Source organism: Pyrgilauda ruficollis, unplaced genomic scaffold (genome assembly GCF_017590135.1).
Source record: "Pyrgilauda ruficollis isolate IOZ18807 unplaced genomic scaffold, ASM1759013v1 scaffold101, whole genome shotgun sequence".
NCBI lineage: Eukaryota > Metazoa > Chordata > Aves > Passeriformes > Passeridae > Pyrgilauda > Pyrgilauda ruficollis.
The window spans coordinates 1,318,689-1,337,861 of NW_024508213.1; the positions used below are offsets into that span (position 1 = coordinate 1,318,689).

Genomic DNA, 19,173 nt, shown 5'->3' on the forward strand with positions numbered 1-19,173 from the left:
TTCCAAAAGCTCAGGCCCGCCCCATCCATACGCATCCTCTTTCTCATAATCACCTTCTGCAGAGTAGTTTTTGCCTGCACCTTCTCTCATCCCCTGCCTACCCTGAATGTGAAGAAATGAAGAAAGAAATAAAAACTGCACAAATTGGAAGTGGCTTGGAAAGCTCTGGAAGCACGTAATCAAACTGCTGCCCCCTCTCCTCCCTCAAAGTTTATTAGCGGCAAGTTTTGTGCTGCAGCCAGCATACAGTGCACAAGATGCACACACTGTGCAAAGGGGGAGAACACAAAAACCCTTCATGCATGAAATGCAACACAGTACAGCAGCACTCTGTGCTGTCACAGGGCTCTAGAGAGTGACCTGTGCTGGAGTGGTGGTTTGCAGCTACTATTTATAGTTCTGTCTTAAGATAACAATTAATAATGCTGGGCAAGAGGGAGTTTTCCTACAAGAAGTGGCAGAGACAGTGAATATTGCTACTGAAGTTGGTAGCAGAACAGCATCTTTCCAGCCATCCAGCAGAATCTCGTAGCTGCAATGCAGAATATTTTTTTGAGGAGTGCCAACACATTTTTTATCACCTGGACATGATCTGAGTCCTACCACTCACCCTCCCTCTGTGACGCTGCTCCCAAGACAAGCCAGGCCTCAGCACTGCATGGCCTTGCTTGACAGGACAAATGGGGTGCTGGGGCACAGGATAAATATCAGGATCAAGGGATATTTAATGTGGTAAGGCACTTCAGAAGGTTTTCTAGTTCAAATGTGTTCTGTGGCTTCTGGTGTGGTGAAGACCTTGAATATCCTACTGGCAAAGATGCCAGTACTCCAAATGCAAGGCCGAGGTGCTCCCATGGGGGTACGGGCAAGAAGAGCATTTGAAACTGCGCGTTCCAGAGCAGGGGTAGGGGAAGGAATGGGACCTGCCTAGCTCAGGGCACCCACAGGAGGTTTTGGGAAAAGTTATGTTCCAGACCGGGATGGGGGGAACCCGAGGGCTAAGGGAGGGCAAGGCAGGGGGAAATTTCCCCGAACCCCTTTTCTCCTGTTGTTCCCTGGGGGATCCCGTGGTTCTGGCCCTCTGGGTGGAGGTAAGCAGCCCTTCATCCTTCCGACTTTGGGAGCAATGACAGCTCACGCACACGAGTGATTAATTTTATCCCTCTTAGTTTCCCACAAGCTAAATCCCGTCGGAAGCAAGCCAGGGAGCAAACCCAAACAAACAAGTAGCGCAGAGAAACGGGGCCGGGGTGGGGGGGAGGGGGTATCTGGCTTTCTCCTCGTGTGCAATCAGTAAAACACATATAGGGGCCACTTCGGGATTTGCCCAGGGAAGGGTTGGAGAGCAGCTGGCTGCGGTAATCTCCTCGGGAGACAAAGGAATGCCCCGTCCCAGGATCACAGGTAAACACACAACCATTGTAATGAAAATGAGGGGCTAGGATAGGGCCGGAGCAGATGATTTGCGATTTCAAAAAGGGGGCTGGGGGGAAGGGAGGACCCGGAGCTGCTTATCTATCATCTGGCCTCGCTGTGTGCCAGCTGAGCCACGCGACTGCCCTTTCTTATTCTAATCAGCACATGCCTTTGCAACTTTGGGCTAACCTACACGCTAAACTTCTTAATGCTCCTCCCCGCACACGGCAAGGGCGGCGGAGCGCCCCTCCGGCACCGCGGACCCTCCGCGCTCGTCACGCACCCGCCTCAGGTCGGGGCGCCCGGCGGCTGGGCCCGGGGCAGCGCCAGCACCCCCGGTCACGTCGCCGAGCCTGGGGCAAGCGGGGGAGCCAGAACCCCGGCCCAGCGGCACCCTGCCTGCCCTCCCCCCGCTTCTCATCCCCTCCCGGCCCGGCCCGGCCCGGAGGAACAGGTGAAGGGGGCGTGCGGCGGTGGGGCAGGCACGCACACATACCTCCGTAGGGACTATAGATCTAATTAAAATATTATGCACACTCGGCTACACATAGCTTCACACGTTCACGTCCCTCCGCCGACGCACCGTTCGCCATATGCCCGGAGCCCTCCGTCCCGGGAAAAATCAGTGTTGCACGCCAGCGATGGCAGGGCGTCGCCCTAGTTAATACACGCACATATCCTACCCACCCCCCTTTTTAAGTGACTTTTCCCATAATCTGGCTCGCTTAGAAATAAAAGCTGCGGCTGGTGGGGAGCTGTCGGCCGCGCTGGTCCGCGGCGCGACCGTAAATACTCGCCGGAGCAGAAGAGGGGGGTCGGCGTTGCGGGAAGGGTATCAATTAGGGGCAGGGAGGGAGAGCACAATACCCCACCAGCCCCAGCGAGCCGCTGGCAGGCGGGGCCGGGCCCGCCGCGTCCCGGCCGTGCGGGGTCACCGCGCCCTGGCGGGGCCCCGCTTCCCGCGCCCGCCCCCGGGGGTCCTGCCGCCGGCTCACTCGGCAGGGCGGGTATGGCCACGCAGGACGTCGGGCGGGACGGGACGAGATGGGAAGGGACCGGGCGGCTGGCCGTGCCCGGCAGCGGGGGCCGGTGGCGGTGCGCGGGCACGGCGAACAGCGCGGGGGCGGCGGGGGGCGGCGGGCGAGCGCGGTGCGGAGACACGCGGTTGGGAGCGAAAAAGCGCCATTTGGTTGGGAGCAGATGGCTGGCTGGGGGGCTGATCGCGTCTAAAGGCGTGTCATCCCCCTTCAGCGAGAATCCCTAAGGGCTCCCCTTGTCTTCGAAATCAATGAAAATTAAAGTGCAGAGAATGGATGAATAGTTAGACCTCGAGTCCCTCCTTTGTTCGCCTCAGCTACTGGTGGGCAGGAGTTAAACTACAACAGCCTCCTATAGAAACACTTAAGTTAAACAGTCTCCCCGTTAGTCCAGCATCTGAAAGAGAGAGGGAGAGGGGGGAAAAAAGCAGAAAAAGGAGCTTTCTGCTTGATTTCCCCAATACAGAATCGCGTGGCATAAATTAAGCCAGAGAAGAATGAGCGCCGTGGGCAGGATCCTGCCGGCTCTCACGGCGCCTTTCAGTCACGCTCAGCAGCGGTAATCGAGAAATCTGTGCCACGTCAATTTAACAAATACCCGGTACCGAAGGGGGGTTGTTAAGGATTTGGGGGTAAGTTTTTTCGGTTTGGGTTTTTTGGCTTTGTTTTTTTTTCTTTTTTTTTCTTCTTTTTTTTTTTTTTTTATTTTTTTCCCCTATCGCTAGGTTAAAGCCTTCGCGCGTGTTAACTTTCTATTTCCAATTTCTTAAGCAAGGAGATGCTAATGGACCAACTTTCTATCTCTCGCAGATTAAAGGATACGCGTTGATATATCACTTCTTGCCTCCACCGACGGGCCACCACCCAAATTTCAAGAAAGATATTGCCGCTCACCCCCGCCCCCCCGCCCCACTCGCTTAGTAAACCTCATACGAAGTGATGTTTTCTCCCTCTCTCTCTTTTTCCCGGAGATAACGCCGCAGCAAAGTTTGCGAAGCAGCGACAAGCCACTTGAAAAGATGTTGACGCTAGGTGGCAAAAGTAATGTGCAGTGAAAACCGGCGCTGCTGCGGGATGCGCCCCCCCGCTCCCCGTGCTGAGGCTGGGCACGGCGGGGGCGGGCGGCCGGGCCTCCGGGGATCCGCCGCCCGCTCCGCTCCGCTCCCTCCTGGGCCGCCTTCCCTACGTCCTCGCACTATGCCTGCGGGATTGCTGGTCCCTTCTCTGCCCAGACACAGCTCCCGGGTAAAAAAACCAAACCAAACCAAACCAACCAAACAAACCAAAAAAAAAAAAAAAAAAAAAAAAAACCCCAAAACCAAAAAAAAAAAAAACCCACCAAACCCAAACATTCCTGTACATTTTAAACTTTTGCTTATGCGTCGAGGGGCGGGAAGAGGTGAGAGGAAGAGCGCCTGGATGTAGATGGCCATTCGACTACAATTAGATGTAAAGGACGCACGTTGAGTAGCAAAACGTTGCAAAGATCTGGATGCTTGTACCAAGGGTTGGAGTAGGTGGCCTGGGTTTGGGGTAGGTGCCACAAACCCCTAGTAAATGAATGTGGGCAGCTACAGTCCTGGAACAGTCAAGAAGAGCTGGGCTGAATGAACTCATTAGTGATTTTCTTTTAATTGGTATTACTCAATGCTTTTACTTTAAGAAGTCTTTAAGATTTTTTTTTTCCTAGCGCATTGTAAGATAATTTGTGATCAAGACATCTGCTTCAATGGAAGCCACATTTTGCCATGCAAATGCACGTTTCAACCCAATAAAGTCGCCATAATAAGGCTTTTAGCACGGCATACCTACAGTGAGGTTATTGTAGCCAAATCCTCTCCTTTTGCACACAAGCTTAATCTGTGCTGAAATGATCTGTTACAATTAAAATGACATTTACAGAGACAGTTATACCTTGCATCTTAATGAATCCGCCTGCGCCTACCAAAGGTGTTTAAACAGAGGGCCTAAACAAAGTGGAAAACCCTGCTTCGAGTGACATGCCAGAGTCGCCCTCCAACTTTTATCCCCTGCTTCCATCCATCATTAAGAAACTGCTCAAATGGTAATAGTCTCTATCCCTTTTTCACTGCACCAGTAAACTCCTTTCTGTATTTTAAAGATCAAAACAAAAGTTGTACTGTCTAATGGGTACGTAAAATTTTTTGTAAAGGTGACGACTGGTGTAAATTTGGGCCAGTTTATTTTGTGCTCGTATGTGTGTGTATGTGAGTGTGTGTGGATGTGTGTTGCGGAGGGGGGAAGTGCTGGAAGGGATTTCTTTAAAAAATGTGCGGACATTGTTGTAGAGGCAGTAGCGTGCGCCGAGGGGAGCTCTTTCTCTCCCTCGCATTGTGCAGGGAGCAGGTGCTGTCTACATTACCATACAGCTGAGAGCACAAAGAGCTAACTGATTCAGCCCTCACACAATAACAAACGGCCTTAATGACAGCCACGCGAACGACACACACCAAACTCACTTTTTACTAAGCTGAAGGACGAAAAAAGAGAGAGGGAGAGAGAGAGAGAGACGGAGAGAGCGAGGGAGAGATTGCTGGTGATGATGATAATAATCATAGAGGGGTGCGGGACCCGGGCGCAGCGAGTGGCTCTCTCCAGCAGCGGTGGTGGCGGGGAGGGGACCCAAGGAGCCCCGCAAACCGGTCCCCTCCACGAGTCCCCGCCGCGAGCCCGCCCGCGTCCTCCCTCGCCGCCGGACCCCCGGGGATCCCCTGTGCCTCTGCCGGCGGGATGCGCGCCATGAGCGGAAGAGCGAACCCCGAGTCACTTCGTCCACGTTCGTTGTTCCACTTCCCAGTTACCCCCGTTATGCCAGGGTAAATGCAGTGTGAATTTCACGGGATGGGACTCCCCTCGATGTGGCTCGATGGCTCCCACCTCCCTCGTCCCTTTAACGCCGGAGAAGCCCCTTGGAGTAGTCACGATCACAGAGTCACTTTTTGGGGTCACGGCGGCTGCTCTGCACGTTCCAAGAGGCAATTACAGCCCGCCGTCCCCGGGGCTGCTCTCTGGCCGGAGCGTGTTGCACTGTCTCTCCCCGGTGCAGAGGGGGTGTTACCCTCTCGCCGGAGCAGAAGGGGGATTCTTGCGGTTACCAAATTTGCAGGAATGTAAATGAACACGTTTTGTGAGTGCGAAGGGGAGGGGGAGGAGGGTTGCACATTTTACAGCTCACTGACCATTTGGCGATCCATTGAGAGGAGGGTTTGGAAAAGTGGCTCCTTTGTGACAGCTCTAGCCAGATTGGGGGGCTGCTCATTTGCATCTCATTAGGCATGCAGTCGGCCGGCGGGATATAAGGGCGGCAGGCTCCCAAGGAGAGGCAGATCCTTAGCGCTTCACCCTCGGAGAAAGCCGCCGAGCCGAGCCGAGCCGAGCCGCGGCACGGAGCGGAGCGGAGCAGCGCAGAGCAGGCACCCCCTCCCCCGTAGGAGCACACCCGGACACGCTCTGTTCGCTGCTTTTGAGACACGAGCTTATTTTTGTTGGCTGGGATTCCTCTAAAAACAAAAGTAAACCCACAACAAGGAAAGAGAGCTTCGCTTCCTTTGCAAAAAAAAAAAAAAAAAAAAAAAAAAAAAAAAAAAGGAAAAGAGAAAAAAAAAAGGGGATCAAGGCTCCGACGTGACCTGCCCGCCACCGCTGCTGTTTGACACCCACCAGCCCCGACGTGCGCAGGGCGAGCGCAGCCGCGCAGAGCCGCTCCCCAATCGCACCGCCCCGGGAATTATCGCCGCTGCCTCCGCCGCTGTCTCTGCAGGGATTTCCAGATCACCAATTTTTAATCTTCCGTGGGAAGCCTTTTCTCTGCCTCTGTTGGGAATTAAGTTGCTTTTATTTTATTATTTTTATTTTTTTCTTCCTGGAGAAAAGGAGGAGCATCGTGGATTGCGAAAGAAAAAGAGTTTAACAGATATTTTTTTTCCCGTCCTCTTTTCCTCTCTTTTTCTTTTGCCATCCGAAAGAGCTGTCAGTTGCCGACAGGCTACATCTAGAGGTGTCGGCAAAAGGGAAAAAAAAGTCAGAGACACTCCTGAAAGGAGACCGTGACACTAACTCTTCCAGCTCCGCTGGGACGAGCGGCTTTGGCCGCTGTGTTTTTTCCCTCACCCCGAAAGACACTTTCCCCCTTTCCCTCTGACGAGAAGATAAGCGGGAGGAAAGCGAGGGCACCAGAGCTGCACCTCCAAAATGGGAGGTCGGTTCCTGCTGACGCTCGCCGTCCTCTCGGTGCTGCTGAGCCGCTGCCAGGTAAGTGCCCGCGGGGTGGGGGACAGGAATGCCTGCGCCGTGGGGTCCCTGCACCGGGGAGTCCCGCGGGGGATGCCGGGGACTGTCGCTGCCGGTTGCAGCCGTGAGGAGCGGGGAGGGGGTGCCCGCCGGGGCCGGGGCCGGGGTCGGGCTGGGGAGCGGGCTGCTCGGTGGCTGACGTCCACTGTCCCCGCCCCGCAGGTCGGCTCCTCCGGGGTCTTCGAGCTGAAGCTGCAGGAGTTTGTCAATAAGAAGGGGCTCCTCAGCAACCGCAATTGCTGCCGCGGGGGCGGCCCCGGCGCCGGCGGGCTCCAGCAGTGCGACTGCAAGACCTTCTTCCGCGTCTGTCTCAAGCACTACCAGGCCAGCGTGTCCCCCGAGCCGCCCTGCACTTACGGCAGCGCCATCACCCCCGTCCTCGGCGCCAACTCCTTCAGCGTCCCCGATGGCGCGGGCGGTGCCGACCCCGCCTTCAGCAATCCCATCCGCTTTCCCTTTGGCTTCACCTGGCCCGTAAGTGGGGGGCGATGCTGGAGGGGGCGGTCCACATCCATCCCGTCCCGACCCGTGCCATTCCAAGAGGCCACCAATCTCCTTGAAGTGTCAAGATGGGAGGGGGACAATGACTTATAATTTCTGGGGACTGGTGGCACTGTTCCTTGGGCCTACCTGCTCTCATGAACTCCTGGTGGGTTGTCTCTGCTCCTTCTTTCCACAGGGCACCTTCTCGCTCATCATTGAGGCTCTGCATACAGATTCACCTGATGACCTCACCACTGGTAAGTGTCCTGAAACACATCTTTTCCCTGTAATAATCCCAGTCCTGCAGCCCTATTTGGCCCCTTTCTCTGCAGTGTGTAGCACATTCTCCTCTACAGTAGACCTGTGGCAACAGAGGCTGACCTGTGGCAACAGAGGCCATCCTGTTGGCATGCAGCCATGTCATCCTGCCTCTGCAGTTCTCCTCCCACCAGAGACCCCCCCCTATGCCCTACCTGCTTTGTGCTCTCTAACCACTGTCCTCTCCACTTTCACACAGAAAACCCTGAGCGCCTCATCAGCCGCCTGGCCACCCAGAGACACTTGGCAGTGGGTGAAGAGTGGTCCCAGGACCTGCATAGCAGTGGCCGCACTGACCTCAAGTACTCCTATCGCTTTGTGTGTGATGAGCACTACTACGGAGAAGGCTGCTCTGTCTTCTGCCGCCCCAGGGATGATGCCTTTGGTCACTTCACCTGTGGAGAGCGTGGCGAGAAAGTCTGCAACCCGGGTTGGAAAGGGCAATACTGCACTGAGCGTAAGTATCCACCTCCTTGTCTCCTTGGGTGCCCCTTGCAGCAGTGTCTCCTGAGCTCTTGGGGTTGGCGGAGGGGTGTTTCTCTGACGTCAGGCCCCATGGGGAGGGAGAACCAGCAATGGTGGATGGATGTCTGGTTCCATGCCCAAGCCTTACCAGTGTGAGGGGTGAGAAATCTCAGCATTGCCACAGAAAGTTAATGCAGACAGCCCCTTCTCAAGCCAACAAAATGTCAGTGCCAACACTACACTCTTGCTCATTTGCTTTAGACCATTTAATCTGGTAGCAAAATGTTCAGCAATTGCTTGAGGATTTATTAAAATATATCAGGACTACTTTTTATACCTACATCCTCCAACCATGCAACTTTGATATCATCACCTATAGAGTACATAGCTTCAGGGGAGGGAGCTAGGCTTTGGCAGCATCCATGTGATAGCCTTATGGGTAGGCTTGCTATGGTCTGATCCTCTGCGGCTTTGTATTAAGAAAAATACCAGGAAGTCCAAGACATTCTCTATGGCTTCTAGAATGTACATTTTTCATTTGGGGTACTCATATACTGCCACTAACAGAAATTTCTGCACATGGGACCACGAGAACATTCAACTTATTCCCCAGCTCTCTTCTGTCCCATTGCCATCATAATTAATACCAATAAAGTAGTGAGGGACATGAAACATACCCCAGAGCTTGAAGTTTTTGAGGAATGTGGTGTGTTGATACAGCAGGAAAAGCTGGGACAGTAAGCAGATCACAGACAGGATAGTCCAGGATGTCAGATACTTTCCGGTTGTATGAGATTCCGCCCTTTGTAGATCCATAGCAGTGTACACCCAAACGCGCACACAGAGCCCCTGCTGCAGCCTGTGATGGCATTCTCTGTTTGTGTGTATACACGGATCTGAAATATGCTGGCAGATGACATACTGGGCCAGTGCTCCTCTGCAGTCTTCAAAGGGCCAGGCAGGCAGGAAGAAAACAGTTCCAGGCTGTAAAGCAGCCTCTCAGCTTTCTTCTTGTTGTATTTTTGTTTCTCTTTAAACCCACCTACACTGTGGTCTCAGCTGAGCTGCTATCAAACCATTCCTGATTGATTATTCACACTGTTAGTGACTGCTAGGATGCTTTTAGCAGTTCATGGTACAATGTTGCACAAGAAACAGCAGGAAAAGGGGCTCACATTTTCTTTGATAGTGTTTTAAATGAGAGCTACAACCTTTCCTATGATCAAAAGTGCCTAGCCCAGTTGTGTCAAGGGGTGGGGAAAAAGGAAGCATTTTGATAAAGAGCTCTTTTGGGGCTGTCAGCACTTTTGAATGCCTGTACATCTCTGCTATTTCCACAGCGAAGCAGAAGGCTGTCCATCTTTCTTGACTCATTATGTACGTTCTTTGCTGTGTTTTCCCTCTCAGAAAAAAATCAGCTTATAGCACTGACACAAACCTACTAGGCAGGGGAGATGTGTTTATGTGTGCATGCAAAAAGAATGTTTTGCCGTTAGTGAGTGGAGCTGCCAGTTGCAGATTGCTTCCCGTTGCCTTGCCCCCAGCTCCATTCTTTCCAACTTGGAGGCGATCTGATTATCAGCGCTGATTCTTTCTTTTTCTTCCCCCCTCCTTCCCCTTGCATGCCATTGTCTCCGGCTGGCTTTGTTGAATTAAAACTTTGCAGTGCCTGCTTAATGAGTTCCATAACCAGGCGAAGTAATGAGCAGAAGTCCCTTTTTTCCCTTCTCTCATCCTCCCTCCCGCTGGCCCGCTTACCTCTTTTACCAGGGCTGCAACAACCCACCCGCCCCTTTTCGGAGCAGGGAGGAGGGGGGAAGGAGGGAGGAAGAACTTTAGACTTATTTATTTGAATAAGAAAAAAAAGTTTTTTTGCAGCGAAATCACGCGCGTGCCATAGATTAGCTGTGGGCAGGGATAGGCTGCCCGGTCGCTGGCCGCCGGTCCCATTGGCTCCGGGGCTGGGTATTGTTGCAGTGGGGCAGCTGCTGGGAGAGAATAGACAATAGAGCAGCTGTCTTGCACTGGCACCCTGCACACCAGCTGTCCACTCTTATCTGCACACACACTTTCGGGGGATATTAAGAGGTGGAGCTGTGTGCATAGAATTGGAAAAAAGGACTTCTGACCCTCACTGGGAAGGGAAGGGGGGTGAGGGGCTGTGGGGAAGGGAGCAATTGTGAGCCCTCTTTTGTCTGTGTGCAACTGTATTAAGAAGAATGCTCATCCCTGGTGATAAGTAAAGTGCCCAGTTACGGGGCAAGATCAATACTCCTTCAGACTCCAGAGATTAATTCAGCTGTGCTTAACTGCCCCAACCTAGTAAAAGGGACTCAGTCCCCACCCACAAGACTCAGACTCAGACTTGTAAAAGAGAGTTGTTTTGGCACCAGTGCTGATGTCTTTCCCTGCTCGGTTTGTTTACAGCGATTTGTTTGCCTGGATGTGATGAGCAACACGGCTTTTGCGACAAGCCGGGGGAATGCAAGTAAGTTTTCCACTCCCTTCCTGCTTCCTTCTTTGTCTTTCAGTGTTGATGCTCTGGTGTTAAATAAGTCACTGGACATTTGAAGGGCTGGTTTAAAGGCCTTTCTTCATATTAGATGAAATTTCTTCATATTAGATTGAAATTCCTGGTTGATGCCAGATTAAAGTATTATTCCATAAGTCAAACATCAGTGCCATTAATATTAATCTAATGGGTTTACAGTGATGTGTGTAAGGTTTGGCTCTTTGTTATTAGAGTAAACAAATTAACTATCAGAGCCATGGGTCTATCTAAGGAAGTGGAAGAAATAGCTAGGACTGATGAAAGCTGATGCTATGGTTGGACTTGATGACTTTCTCACATGAAGGATCACTGAGGGCTTTTAGGAAACTTGATCTCTGGCATCAGTGTGTTTGCAGGTTTTGTGATAGGGTTTCCAACTGTAAGAAGTCTAAATGTGAAGCGACTTTTTTGTTATCTTTTTTTCAGATGCAGAGTGGGCTGGCAGGGGCGATATTGTGATGAGTGCATCCGATACCCAGGCTGCCTTCATGGTACCTGTCAGCAGCCGTGGCAGTGCAACTGCCAGGAAGGCTGGGGTGGCCTTTTCTGCAACCAGGGTGAGTTCTCAGTCCTTGCCTGAGCATCTGTTTCAAAATGCAGAAAACAGGCAACTATTTTCAGCTCACCCATTGTCTGCTAGTCTTGCAAAGTAGCAGGCACCTTGGCTGCTCTCTTTAAAAAAAGAAAATATATCTTTTACAGACCTGAACTACTGCACCCACCACAAGCCCTGCAAGAATGGTGCCACGTGCACCAATACCGGTCAGGGGAGCTACACTTGCTCGTGCCGACCTGGATATACAGGCTCCAACTGTGAGATTGAAGTCAATGAATGTGATGCCAACCCTTGCAAGAATGGTGGAAGCTGCACTGTAAGTTGTTTGTTAAACTCCTTCAAGGGAGGAGTTAATGTCAGTTTTACTAATTTTTAAAATCCCTTTTTGGATTTCAGAGCAAGTTCAGACCAATGTTTTGATTGTTTCTCGTTTCTTCCCCCAGGACCTGGAGAACAGCTACTCCTGTACCTGCCCCCCAGGCTTCTATGGAAAGAACTGTGAGCTGAGTGCGATGACTTGTGCAGATGGACCATGCTTCAACGGTGGGCGCTGCACCGACAACCCTGACGGGGGCTACAGCTGCCGCTGCCCACTGGGTTATTCTGGGTTCAACTGTGAAAAGAAAATCGATTACTGCAGTTCCAGTCCTTGTGCTAATGGTAAGGCCAAACAGCATACACTTACTTTGGTGTCTGGTCTGGAGTTCATAACAAGGCACACTGATCAAGGCACACTGATCAATCACAGAATCATAGAATGGTCTGGGTTGGAAGGGACCTTAAAGGTCATCTAGTTCCAAGCCCCTGCCATGGGCAAGGATACCTTTTACTAGACCAGGTTGTAGAAAGCCCCATCGAAGCTGGCCTTGAATACTGCCAGGGGATGGAACATCCACCACTTCTCTGGACAACTTGTTCTCTCACAGTAAAGAATTTTTTTGTAGTATCTTATCTAAACCTGCTCTCTTTCAGTTTAAGCCATTCTGCCTTGCCCTACCACTACATCCTCTTGTAAAAAAGTCCTTGTCATGTCAGTAGTTGACTTGGTGGAGGAGGATCTGTACTAAGAAAGCAATGGTGTGGCTTGGGCCATTACTACAGATTGCGTTTTCTGATGGGGTGTCTGTGGCCAAGTAACTTGATCTGAATCTTCATTCATGAAAATGTGGAAGATTATACTTTCAAATCCTTTATAAAGAGTCTTAGAGGTCTGTGGATGCAAGTGCCACACAAGTGCTAAACATTATTACTTGTAATCTGGTAACAGTAATTTTCCAGTTTTGATTAAACTAGTGAAGACTTCCTGTACTGTAATCCTCCTTATTCATTGCCATTCAAACTCTGTAGCAGGAGATGTGGTGTTAATCTGACCTGGACTAATGTTCTAGTTTGAGCTGAATGAAATGTTAAAAAAGGAATAGGATTGAGAATAAAAAATAAATCTGCTTAACAAAAATCTTTCTTAAAAACATGTGCTTTCTATGTTGGATTAGACTTGTCAAAGGTCAAGCTGACCTCTCAAAAAGAAAGCCTTCCTCAACTGCTGGTTGTACCTTTTGCCCCAAGATCAGTGAGTGGGGGGCTGTTGTGTCTGGCTGCCCATCACTCAGCTCTTCCCCCTTCCTATCTTGCAGGAGCCCAGTGTGTTGATCTGGGGAACTCCTATATCTGCCAGTGCCAGGCTGGCTTCACTGGGAGGCACTGCGATGACAACGTGGATGACTGTGCCTCCTTCCCCTGTGTCAACGGAGGGACCTGCCAGGATGGCATCAATGACTATTCCTGCACCTGCCCCCCAGGATACAATGGGAAGAACTGCAGCACCCCGGTGAGCAGATGCGAACACAACCCTTGCCACAATGGGGCCACCTGCCATGAAAGAAACAACCGCTATGTCTGCGAGTGTGCCCGGGGCTATGGCGGGCTCAACTGCCAGTTTCTGCTCCCTGAGCCACCTCAGGGACCCGTCATTGTTGACTTCACTGAAAAGTACACAGAAGGCCAGAACTCCCAGTTCCCCTGGATTGCCGTCTGCGCTGGGATTATTCTGGTCCTCATGCTGCTGCTGGGGTGTGCTGCTGTAGTTGTCTGCGTCAGGCTCAGAGTGCAGAAGAGGCACCACCAGCCTGATGCCTGCAGGAGTGAGACCGAGACTATGAATAACCTGGCAAACTGCCAGCGCGAGAAGGACATTTCCATAAGTGTCATTGGTGCCACTCAGATTAAAAACACAAATAAGAAAGTAGACTTTCACAGTGATAACTCTGATAAAAATGGCTACAAAGTCAGATACCCATCAGTGGATTACAATTTGGTGCATGAACTCAAGAATGAGGACTCAGTTAAGGAGGAGCACAGCAAATGCGAAGCCAAGTGTGAAACGTATGATTCAGAGGCAGAGGAGAAAAGTGCAGTACAACTAAAGAGGTATCTCACATCTGAGTGCAGGGGGCAGTTTGGCTTTGAAGGGGGAGTGTATATCTAATAGGTAGCATTAAACAACAGTCATCTGACTTGTTTTTTCTCTTTTTGCCTTCAATAGTGATACTTCTGAAAGAAAGCGACCAGATTCAGTATATTCCACTTCAAAGGACACAAAGTACCAGTCCGTGTATGTCATATCAGAAGAGAAAGATGAGTGCATCATAGCAACTGAGGTTAGTAGGGTTGGAACAGCAGAGAAAAGTCTTGGTCTGCAGCTCCCATCCAATACAATCCTGGGCAGATAAACTCCTTTCCATAACGCCACAGTGGTTTGTACCTGTTGAAATACAGCCAGCTCAAGTTTTGATGCTGTGGACGTTGTAAAGACAAGCACAGTGACTTGCTGCTGTGGATATTGTGGGTTTGACAAGTTCTGTAGACTAGGGTACAAAAGTTGAGGTGTGCTGACCCTTGGTGGCTTACAGCCCTCTTCATATGCTTCATGAACCTCTCCTGATCTCTGCTTGTGTTTTCTCTTTCCAGGTGTAAACCAGAGGTCATATGGCAAGGTGGTTGTTCAGAACAATTTCAGAGGAGACATGCCCCAATGAATGCTGCTGAAAGAGGAATGGGAGATAGATTCCTTCACTGACTGCTGCTGAGAAACTAAATTCAGGCTTGAGCTGGTTCTCTACTGAAGTTAGCAAAGTGACTGCAAAATAAAGAAACAAGATGGACACCAGGCAAGGGTCTGTGTTCAAGGATTACTGTTGCACTGCCTTTTATGAATTTTATCATTGCACTATGGTCAGTTGCTTTTCTATATATATTTAAATGAATGGACTTAATTACTACATAAGAAGCATGCACTGCCTGAAGTGTATATTTTGGATTATTATGAGCCAGTCTTTTCTTGAATTAGAGACACAAACACTGCCTTTATTGTCTTTTTTGATACTAAAATGTGTTTTTACTAGGTGAGAAAAAGTGTGTTATTTTTTTGAATCTGTAAAAATATTTTCATGATAATTGTAAAGCTTGAGTATTTTGTGATGTTCATTTTTTTATAATTTAATTTTTTTGGTAAATATGTACAAAGGCACTTCGGGTCTATGTGACTATATTTTTTTGTATATAAATGTATTTATGGAATATTGTGCAAATGTTATTTGATTTTTTTACTGTTTTGTTAATGAAGAAATTCATTTTTAAAATATTTTTCCAAAATAAATATTATTAATGATAATCAGAGTGCCATGTTTATTCCATATCTGATGATGAACCAACTGAACTTTGCAACCAGGCATCTGACAGACCTGTGTGGACTCATGGGGGCATTGAGTAGGACTGAGACTTATTACAAAGACTGGGGAACAACTTGTTGTGTGTAGACCCTCCATCTTTCCCCTCCTAACCTCTGACCTTTTGACCCCATGCTTGTGCTCAGTCTTACCCCAAAGGCAAATGGCAAAACCTTAAGTAATATTTGCCCAGTCATGTTGGGCTGTGTGTTTATGTAAACACATATGGAGTCATTTCCTGAGGAAGAGCAAGAGTTGAGTGCACTCCATTGCAATCCAGACCTGGGGCATGTCATGACTCAACTCCTAATTTTTTGCAAGCTCTAACACTTGCCTGCAGTCCAGGGGAGCTTGGGACACCCCAGCGAGGGAGGACCCCTACCTCAGGTCCTCGATGTGCTCCCACAGGCTGTGAGCTCACCCAGACTTCCCTCTCCAGGAAATGGTAACAGTGAACTGACTGGTGGCCCCAAATCCCCTGACTACTACACCTACTGAAGTGCCAGTTGTGTCTTTGGTTTCTGCTCTGCTCCTGGTGCCTGCTGCCTTCATAGTGGGACAGAGTGTGATCCCATCCCCTGGCCTGGCTCTGAATGCTCAGGCAATTTCCCCAATTTAGTTTGCTCTAATGAGCTCGCCTTCATGTTGTACTGCATGTTAATCTAGAGAGATCCTTCAGAAACAGGCAAAAGGTTCTTCCACTTCAGGAAAATAAGGAAAATCTAGGGAATAATCTCATTTTTACTCCATTAAATCTGAACCCAAATCATTGTGGGCCACCTTCTGCAGCTTTGCAAAGATCATGCAAATCCTCTGTCCCCATTCACTTCAGGGGAGGGTGATGATATCCTAAACACAACGAGTGGGATAGCAGATATAATTAAGCAATTATTGTGGCTGGTGATCTTTATGTATTCCCCTTATTTTAGTGTGCATAAGTACATGAACGACTGGAATTCCACTTCTGTCTGAGGTCAGTGGAAAACTCACACTTAACTGCAGAGGCTTGTCTGCTCATAAGCTTAGCTTTTTGCTAAGTGAAACCTTAGACAAGGCATATAGGCTCACTTCCTACAAAGGGCCCTGATGCAGTTATCATCTTCATCTATCCTAAAAAGTGTCCTTTTAACGAAAGTTTTCCTAAGGAGAGTGATCTGAGCTATTGAAAACCAGCCTGTCAGTGACGGTCTGAACAGCAGTTTCAATTTGAGCAGTGACGTAACAGCCTGCCAATAATCAGTCAATGCATCATATATTAAATAAGGAATGATGGTGTGTATGGCAGCAGGTGCTCAGTGCAACATAATCTCACAGATTGGACACAAAAGGGAGCTTTGGAAGGTGTTGTTGCTATCTTTGTTACTCATTTGTTTTTTAACCTTGGCCAAAACACTTTATTTCTCTGTATTTACTCTTCCCAAGCTTTATGGAGCAGGCTCATCTCTTATGATGTACTAAACTTTGCAGTCAGTGCCATGGTCGTGGCTAGGCTTTCTTAATGCTGCTTCTGTAGAAACAGCAGTAACAAAAGGAAGGCCATCAGTGGTTGAGTACCTCTGTAACATCAGGTTTTTGGTGCTACAGCAAGATCTACTTTAATTTACTGTCAGGTAAAGGTTTGGAAAAGCACACAGCTTCCTTCTCTTGTGAAAATGCGCAGCATTGGTATCTACCTATCTTTGTTTAAAAATAAAACAGCTTTGGAAAGATAAGTTTGTCCAAGTGTGCTAATTATCAGCAGTGCTGAGTTTGGTGAATGACAGAAAACTATAGGCAAAGGGAAGGGCATGGTCCTGTCCTTCTGAAACACCTCCTGAAATGATGGCTACACAGATCAGCCCAATGGCTTCTTCTATTTCTGTCTTGAGCAGGGCTACAGTCACACAGAGGATTTACTTCTCATACAGGATTACCAAGTCCCCTAGCCCTGAGTATGTGTGTATACAGTGGCTCTCAGTGACCAGAGTGGGTTGAGGTATGCAGTGCGGAGCATGGGTTCCGTCTTCCCCACCCGTAGTATTTGGACTTTACTGGGATAAAAAAATGGGTGATCTGGGCAGGGGGATGGAAATGGAGCATGTCTTGCTTGAGACAGAGGATGGCAGATGCAGGTGGGGAGCCATGTGTGCAAGTGGTACACACTGTGGCCAAGGGGCAGTGACGGGGCAGTGCTCACTCCAGGATGAGAGCTCTGCTGCCAAAGAACGGCAGGAACCTCCTGGTCAGCAGGGTTTCTGTATGGCCTCCTCATTCTAAAACGAGAGGAGAGCCTGCCTGGGGAGTCCATTTAGCTGGGACAGCTGAGAATTCAGGGCCCAATCCAAAGCCCATTAAATTAATGGAAAGGTTCCAGCAAGCTGCAGGGACACATGGCACCGTGCCCCTCCTGACACAGCACATCTCCGTCTCTCCCCAGGGAAGCTGCACACACTGATGCAGCGTGTGGCCCTCCAGGTGGTGGATATGAAAGCCTGCAGCCGGTCCAGGCAGGTCTGTGCCCTGGGCACTCATCCCCCTAGAGCCAGGACTTTGGGGACCTGGGGTTCCTCCTCAGGCTGTCACTGTGGCACTGTTAATTCATATGCATACCTCAACCTGCAATGTTTCCTTCTCTCCGTCCCACAGCAGCCCTGGAGGACTTGTCCTCCTTGTTTGGGGCCAGTTCTCAACAGGGTGGCCAGAGAGGGCACCCCTCAGCCCACGTCTCTGCCAGTCTGTGTCTCTGTGGCAGGTGGCATTTGCATTGTTGGCACAGACAGAACATGTCAAGGAATTAGAAACACTGAAGAAGCAGAAGAGATTAGCTGCTGGGGGTTATTAGCTGCCTTGGTGGTAGACAGAGATTTCTCAAGAGTGTCACATCTTTCAATACATAGAAAACTTTAGGTTCAGATAGCAGTCTTAGGTTTAATTGCAAGACACAGTTTTATAAATTGATTAAAATTTATATTTGTGCTTATTTTTTACACAGTGCAGGACAGTTTGTGTGTCAGGAAACTTGGGTGCTATTCCTGGCTCTGCCATCAGCCTGATACGTAACCTTGGGAAAGGAAGGATGGTCTTGTGGTCAAGGCACTGCAGAGGGACTCAGGAGGGCCCCCTTCTATTTCCAGCACTCCCTCCAGACTTCCTGTGCAACCTTGGACCTGTGTCACTTAATCTTTCCAGGACCTTAGGAAAATGGGGGCCTCCTGGTTGCTCTCATAGGGAGAAGGTCATTTGTGCTTGTGAGAGGATACTGTGGTGGTGGGGAATGTTAAAAGACCCTTTGAGGCAAGTAAAGCTATTTCCTATTTCTGTGCATCAGACCGCTTGTCTGTGAGGTGTGAGCTATTTTTGCAAAGCACTTTCAGATGCTTGCATGGAATAGAGCCCCCTCTCACAATTGAAACATCCATCATCTCAGAGAGGACATGCAAACCCTGCAATGGCAGCGAGGAGATAAACTGGAAGGGGGAGGCAGACAGATGTGGTCGTATGTGTGTGCACAGTGTGTGCAGGGGGAATGTAATACAGCTGTGTGTCCATGGCCCAGAAAGGATGTCACACACCACAGTGTTGACATGGATGGCCACAGTGCCATCAGCCTCCTCCTGCAGATCAGCATCTGCAGTCAAGGTCTGTAGTCATCTCTGCTGTAGGTAGGTTCTCTTACAGCAAAACAATTCTGCAGGTAGACATACAAATTGGAATCTCAGCTTGGAACTATGAGGGTCAAGGAGGAAAGCCACAGAAATTATACAGATGGGAATTTTTTACTGACAGACCCTGGAAAACTTTCCTGTTGTTACAGCCTAACATCCAAAGTCATGTATTCCAAATCAAATTACCTGAGAACTATTCCTAGGCCAAATTCCAGCCTGAGAAGCAGTCTCTTCTGACACCTGACATCTACTTGTGTCAGAAGAATGAGGAACCTCTCTGTTCCCTTCCCTCCTTGGGAGGTACATTTTTCACCTGGCTATTAAAACCTAACTTTCTGCCTGTGTCTGTGTTACCTGCTATGCAAATCAGAGAAATCCAGAGCCTGGCCAGAAAAGACCCAAGACTCAGCACCAACAGGTACTGAGAGGCAGATTTTCAGATGAAATCTGGAGCCTACTGTTGTGACAACAGGACAGCTGATGCTGCTACTCTCGGTGAAGCAGAGGTGGATGACAGACCCACTGCCATGTTGGGGCTTGCTGCCTAGTCAGTGGGCCAGGGCCGTATGGGAGGTGGGGCTGGAAGTGACGGCATCCTTGTGACAGGTTGGCTTTTTTTCTTAGGAAGAAACATCCTCAGTCTTTTTTCCTGCTGCTGCACCAAAAA

General features: G+C 49.7%; 2 protein-coding genes and 1 long non-coding RNA gene across 3 annotated transcripts in view; 2 read left to right on the plus strand and 1 right to left on the minus strand.

The window, feature by feature from the left end:
• The window catches only part of FAM120B (family with sequence similarity 120B), a 53,089-nt gene extending 49,371 nt beyond the window's left edge, over window positions 1–3,718 (minus strand). Inside the window, exon 1 of the mRNA XM_041469106.1 lies at window positions 3,380–3,718. The gene's annotated coding sequence lies outside the window, so the exon portion shown is untranslated. The remainder of the gene's footprint in view (window positions 1–3,379) is intronic.
• Window positions 1,264–3,400, plus strand: LOC121354460. The gene is made up of 3 exons (XR_005955283.1): window positions 1,264–1,404; window positions 2,920–3,085; window positions 3,264–3,400. It is a non-coding gene; the product is annotated as an uncharacterized LOC121354460 (long non-coding RNA).
• A 2,118-nt stretch (window positions 3,719–5,836) lies between the features above and the next one.
• On the plus strand, window positions 5,837–14,781 carry DLL1 (delta like canonical Notch ligand 1). Its single transcript, XM_041468653.1, has 11 exons — window positions 5,837–6,725; window positions 6,927–7,238; window positions 7,444–7,504; window positions 7,765–8,022; window positions 10,458–10,518; window positions 11,008–11,138; window positions 11,284–11,453; window positions 11,581–11,797; window positions 12,772–13,564; window positions 13,680–13,794; window positions 14,105–14,781. Exons 1-11 carry the CDS (start codon window positions 6,666–6,668, stop codon window positions 14,108–14,110), a joined length of 2,184 nt encoding a protein of 727 aa, XP_041324587.1. The 5' UTR covers window positions 5,837–6,665; the 3' UTR covers window positions 14,111–14,781.
• Window positions 14,782–19,173: the final 4,392 nt, after the last annotated feature.

Coding starts and splice junctions, on each gene's coding strand:
- DLL1 (XM_041468653.1), top strand. CDS start 6,666: ATGGGAGGTCGGTTCCTGCTGACGCTCGCCGTCCTCTCGGTGCTGCTG. Junction 8,023..10,457: donor AGGGCAATACTGCACTGAGC/GTAAGTATCCAC, acceptor GTTTGTTTACAG/CGATTTGTTTGCCTGGATGT. Junction 11,454..11,580: donor AGAATGGTGGAAGCTGCACT/GTAAGTTGTTTG, acceptor TTCTTCCCCCAG/GACCTGGAGAACAGCTACTC.